This window comes from Lycium barbarum, chromosome 5 (assembly GCF_019175385.1).
Source record: "Lycium barbarum isolate Lr01 chromosome 5, ASM1917538v2, whole genome shotgun sequence".
Taxonomy (NCBI): Eukaryota; Viridiplantae; Streptophyta; class Magnoliopsida; order Solanales; family Solanaceae; genus Lycium; species Lycium barbarum.
In genome coordinates this window covers 5,073,962-5,079,261 of record NC_083341.1, presented here as the reverse complement: position 1 = coordinate 5,079,261, position 5,300 = coordinate 5,073,962, and the positions used below count along the sequence as shown (strand labels likewise).

At 34.2% G+C, this 5,300-nt stretch overlaps 1 protein-coding gene across 1 annotated transcript; it reads left to right on the top strand.

Moving 5' to 3' along the window:
- Positions 1 to 3,948, top strand: LOC132640229 (CASP-like protein 2B1). Its single transcript, XM_060356737.1, has 3 exons — positions 1 to 384; positions 1,362 to 1,494; positions 3,383 to 3,948. Exons 1-3 carry the CDS (start codon positions 158 to 160, stop codon positions 3,629 to 3,631), a joined length of 609 nt encoding a protein of 202 aa, XP_060212720.1. The 5' UTR covers positions 1 to 157; the 3' UTR covers positions 3,632 to 3,948.
- Positions 3,949 to 5,300: the final 1,352 nt, after the last annotated feature.

Below are 5,300 nucleotides of genomic sequence, written 5' to 3'. Positions count from 1 at the left end.
AATAAAATATGTGAAGAAAGTAAATTTTAGTGGAAACCCCTCCTATATAAATGGCACAATAGTGCTATGAACTTTTCTTTTTATACCTTTCTGTAAACTGAATTTAATTTCTCTTTCACTAAGCTTTGGTGGGTAATTTCTAAGTGCAAAAAAAAGTATGAGTTACTTGGGTATTGGAGTAAGTCCTGGTAATGTTCCAGTACACCATGGGAGTAATAATTTAAAGGTAGTTGATAAGAGAGTAAGAATAGCAGAGCTGATTTTAAGGTGTTTAATTTGTGGTTTAGCAGTTGTTGGTGCTGTTCTTATAGCAACTGATAGTCAAGTTAAAGTCATATTTACAATCAAGAAAGAAGCTAAGTTCACTGACATGAAAGTTCTTGTGTAAGTGATTATTTTTCTCTTTGTTTTGGTTGTTTTTAGCTAGTGTTTGATAGATTAAGGGTGTGTTTGGTATGAATTTTTTTTTTTTCGTGAAAAATATTTTCTTGAAAAAATGTTTTAGTGGAAAATAAGTGGACTTTTAACCTATTTTCTTGTGTCTGGTAAGTAAACAGAAATAATGTCCTAAACATATTTTTCAAGAAACTGGAAAATGACAGTTTTTTACTTGTTTGGTTGTATTAGGTAATTAAGCAGAAAATATTCTTCAAAATAAAATATTTGTATAATTTAAGCAAATACTATGTTGGTGGAGTTGTGGGCTATGGGACTGGGGTGGGGTGTGTTGGAGGGTAAGGAGAAGATGATTAGTGTGAAATGTTACTTATAAAATGTTTTTAGAAAATTTCACAAACCAAATATAGGAAAATTGAAAAAACATTTTCTTGAAAATGTTTTCTTCCATACCAAACACACCCTAAAGGTTAAAGATTTGTACTTTGTTAAAGTTCTTGTGTAAGTGATTTTTCTCTGTTTGTTTTGCTTGTTTTTAGCTTGTAGTTCAAAGCTTAAGTGTGTGTTTGGTATGAAAGAAAATATTTTTCGTCAGAAAATAAGTGATATTCTTACCTATTGTTGGTGTTTCATAGGTAAATAGATAAAATATTTATACAATCTAGGCAAACACTATGGGCAGGGGTGTGGTGTGGGGGCTGTGGAGGTGGGAGCTATTAAGGGTGGGGTGGGGGTGGGATGGGGGTGGAATGGAAGACTTATGAAACCTGTTTTCTTTACTTTCACCAAGAAAGTCATTTTCCTCATTTTTGATGAACTTATTTTCATAAAGAAAATATTTTTCAAAGATATTGATCAACCAAACTTAAAAGATTTGGAAATTTCTTCCCTACCAAACACACCCTAAAGGTTAAAGATCTGAACTCTGTTAAAGATTTGAACTTTTTTGTCTTTTCTTTTTGCAGATTTCTAGTGATAGCCAATGCATTAGCTGCTGCTTACTCTCTGATTCAAGTCATAAGGTGCATTTTGAGTATGATTAGAGGAAGTGTTCTTTTCAACAAACCCTTGGCTTGGGCTATTTTTTCTGGTGATCAGGTACTAGATATTTCTACTTTGTTTTTTGCTTCTGTTTGATGAAAAGGGTTGATTAGTTAGAGTTTATAATGGTTTTGTTGTTCTGCTTTCTTTTGAAAAAATTGATGTTCCAAAGGTGACTTAATTTTAGAACAAGAGATGATCTTTTAAAGCTCCACTGTTAGTGACTCTAATTTAAAAACTCAATAGGTGGTTATTAAATTAGCCCTCTTATAAACAATTGAATCCTTGCATTATCCTTGAGAAACTGAGGCAGTTGAAGTCAGGCATATCCTCTTGCACCTTTTTTAAATAACCATGGTGTCCGGGCTAGCTTGCTCGGCCCTCGATTAATTCCACAAGGTACCTCCCACCTCCCACCAGCACATGTACTTGAATGCACCTTGTTTTACTCAGTTGTTAGTGTGGTTGGGTTGCTTATCGGGGGGAATTATGGGTAAAATTTTGCCTCTTGAACATGGGGCTCGTATTGAAACGCGAGACAATTAAGTAATGAAACAGTGTGTCGTTTACTGCATATGTTCCTAATACAACTGTCCTCATCAGTAGTGAAATCAGTGGGTTCTGCTCTTTATATAAAAAAAAAAAAAAAAGGGCAGCCCGGTGCACTAAGCTCCTGCTATGTGCGGGGTCCGGGGAAGGGCCGGACCACAAGAGTCTATTGTACACAGCCGTACCTTGCATTTCTGCAAGAGGCTGTTTCCACGGCTCGAACCCGTGACCTCCTGGTCACATGGCAGCAACCCGTGAAATCAGTGGGTTCTGCTCTTTATATATGTGTCAATATTGTTTTCACACATATATATAGTTCCAGGTGGGTTCGGTTGGACCCACTAAGTCTAGTATAGATCCGCCATGCGTTGTTAATAAGGAAATCTTTCTATTACTTGTCTATACATAGCGAGTCTCTGAGGGACATTTTTGAGTAGTTTAAATAATGCAAGAACCCCCTTAGATTCTGAAAATGGGACAATTCTTCTATGTTTTATAACCGTGCTATCCTGACCACTGAATCGACCTCCTTAGTCCATACCAGCTAGTACATGGGGTTTTGAACTTGGAAGGCCCAAGACGTATGATTAGGCCTTTTTGGATATTTTCCATTTAGAAGTTCTGTCGAAATGTGTTGGATGGCATTTAACACAGTCTAATGCTGTCTTTTAAGAATGCATTCTTAGTCTATTAGTTCTTGGGCCCGATAGTTAAAGCGACTGCCATAAATTGTGACACCAAAAACTGGATGACAACATTAAATGTGCTGCACTTTAAAATGAAGTGAAATTTCCAGAAGTTTTCAGAGACATTCCGGTGTCTTTCTCAGAAATGAGACACACAACAACAATGCCTCAGTCCCAAACAAGTTGGGTCGGCTATATAAATCCTCACTGACCATGTTTCCTCAACTTCGGAATTAAGACACATTCTAATAAATGAAAAAACCATCCTACCATACCTATAGGATCCGTCAATTCTTGAGTACTGTTTCGGGTCCAAATTCAACAGTTAGGAAGTTCAATGTTTCATGTTGTTCACAATCTTTAAAGGGCAGTCCAATAGGCTTATGCTTATATGACTATCTTTTTTATTTTTTTACTCTTCTTTGCAATGGAATACTCAAACTATACCATTTTAACCTTGTGCATGATTTGTAATTATTGAAGTTCAAAAAGAGTCTCTTTGTAATTTTTACTGGTCTCATGGTTTTAGACTATATTTTAAGTTTCAACTTCCATAAACTGACAGTGTAAGCGAATTTTTACTCTATTAAGTTAGCTAAAAGATAACTATAGGCAACACTTCGTAAAAAGTTTGACCAGTAATCTGAGAAGACAAGTTACTTGCTACGACAGATTAAAAATATACTAATGTCTTTTTCCTCTGTGTGCAGTTGATGGCCTACTTGATTTTGGCGGCAGTGGCAGCAGCGCTGCAGTCGGCAGTAATTTCCAAGTTAGGTCAACCAGAGCTACAATGGATGAAGGTTTGCAATTTGTATGGCAAATTCTGTAACCAAGTTGGAGAAGGCATTGCAAGTTCTGTAATAGTTAGCCTCAGCATGATTCTCCTATCTGGTATTTCAGCATTTAGTCTATTTCGTCTGTATGGAAACAATGGAGGAAAGAGTAATGCTAGATGATCATTTGTCCAAGCTGTAGTAGACAGAGTTACTCAGTACTTGTGCTGTTTGGAGGTAGTAGGTACCTCTGGAATTAATCAAGGTGCATGTAAGTTAGCTCGGACCCACAATCATAAAAAAAAAATAAAGTAATGCTAGATGATGAGTAGAGTACTAGTAGCTTAGTCTTGACCTTGAAGATATGTAACTTGGTGGATTTTGGTGTTATGTACTATGTTGTCTTCTCTTGAGCAGTTGAACTGTTGTATAATAGGAAATGATTTTGGTCTTTCTTATGTAAAATAAACCAAGACTAATGTTGGTTTGAGTTATACTTATACCTTGTTTCGTTTACAGGTGTAACATATAAACAAGGAGTTTTAACTTATATACACTGACCGCGTAAAGAAATTTTATACTACTGTAACGGGTCTATCATATTTTTGCAAGTAGCCAATACATGCTTGCTGTAAAAGTTACCTGTAATTAGCTGTTAAGTGCATTGATAGTACTTGAGTTGATTATCTAAGAAGGCGTATATATTTTCAAATAAAAACTCTTTCATTTTAGGAAGACGATTCCCCGCCATTCTTCGAAGTTGACTTGAAAACAAAAATTTCGAAGTTGACTTGAAAACAAAAAATTCATTGGAGCAACACATTACTTCACATTAGATTTGTGTCAATTTCTCCTTAACTGTCTTCGATTTGTTAGTGTAAATTGGTTCAACTCACAAAGAAAATGAATGCTAACAAGATAATTTGTTCATCTCAAAAGTGGAGAGATGAAAAGTCTACGAAGATTGTTTTTCTGCTGTGCAAGATCATGCATGGCAGCACCAGATTAGCATAATAATGTGAAATAATAAAACGCATTTTACTAGTGTTAGTTAAAAACATTGCTCCAATGACGTTTGGGGTACGACAATCAAATCATTAATATTTTGTCTCAATTCAAATATCAATTTCTTAATATTTTTATAATAAAATCTACATAAATTACATAAAAAGTTCTCCAACTTACTTTTATATTTAACAATATTTAAACTATGAATAGAAAAAGTTGTTTGACTCTTCAAATAATAATATTTTCATGTAAATTAAACAGATGAAGTGCAAAATAAATCAGTAAAAATCAAGAACTTTTTCAAACACACACACACACACACACATATATATATATATTATAATGATGGTGTCGAAATCAGTTTAGGCAACACTTTTATTGTTTCACTGGGTGTCTTCTATTCCCGCCAGCACTGCAACACATGAAACATTTATATTTAAAAGAAATATTTTTTTCTTTAATAAAAAAAAACACTTTTCTAAAACAAAGCAAATCGAGAATTTTTTTTTTCACAATAACTAAAACAAATATTCTCCAAAAATATCTTTTTGAAAAAGGTAATCTAAAATACCAATTTTTTCCAAAATTATTTCAACTTTTTCCCAACCAAATACCATAAAGATTTTCTTTTTGTTTTCACTTGATGTCCGGTACATATTTTGAGCCCGACTCATCTATAAACATTATATCGGGATAAGATATTTCCGATTAAAGATAACTTTATTTTCAAAACTCGAATTCGAGTCAGGCAAAATTAAGTCTGATTTGGTCAAGTAAGAAGTATAAGTTCTACTTTGGACCCAAATATTATTCCTAGGGCTATAAATGGGAACAAAAAAAATAA

Coding starts and splice junctions, on each gene's coding strand:
- LOC132640229 (XM_060356737.1), top strand. CDS start 158: ATGAGTTACTTGGGTATTGGAGTAAGTCCTGGTAATGTTCCAGTACAC. Junction 385..1,361: donor ACTGACATGAAAGTTCTTGT/GTAAGTGATTAT, acceptor TTCTTTTTGCAG/ATTTCTAGTGATAGCCAATG. Junction 1,495..3,382: donor CTATTTTTTCTGGTGATCAG/GTACTAGATATT, acceptor CTCTGTGTGCAG/TTGATGGCCTACTTGATTTT.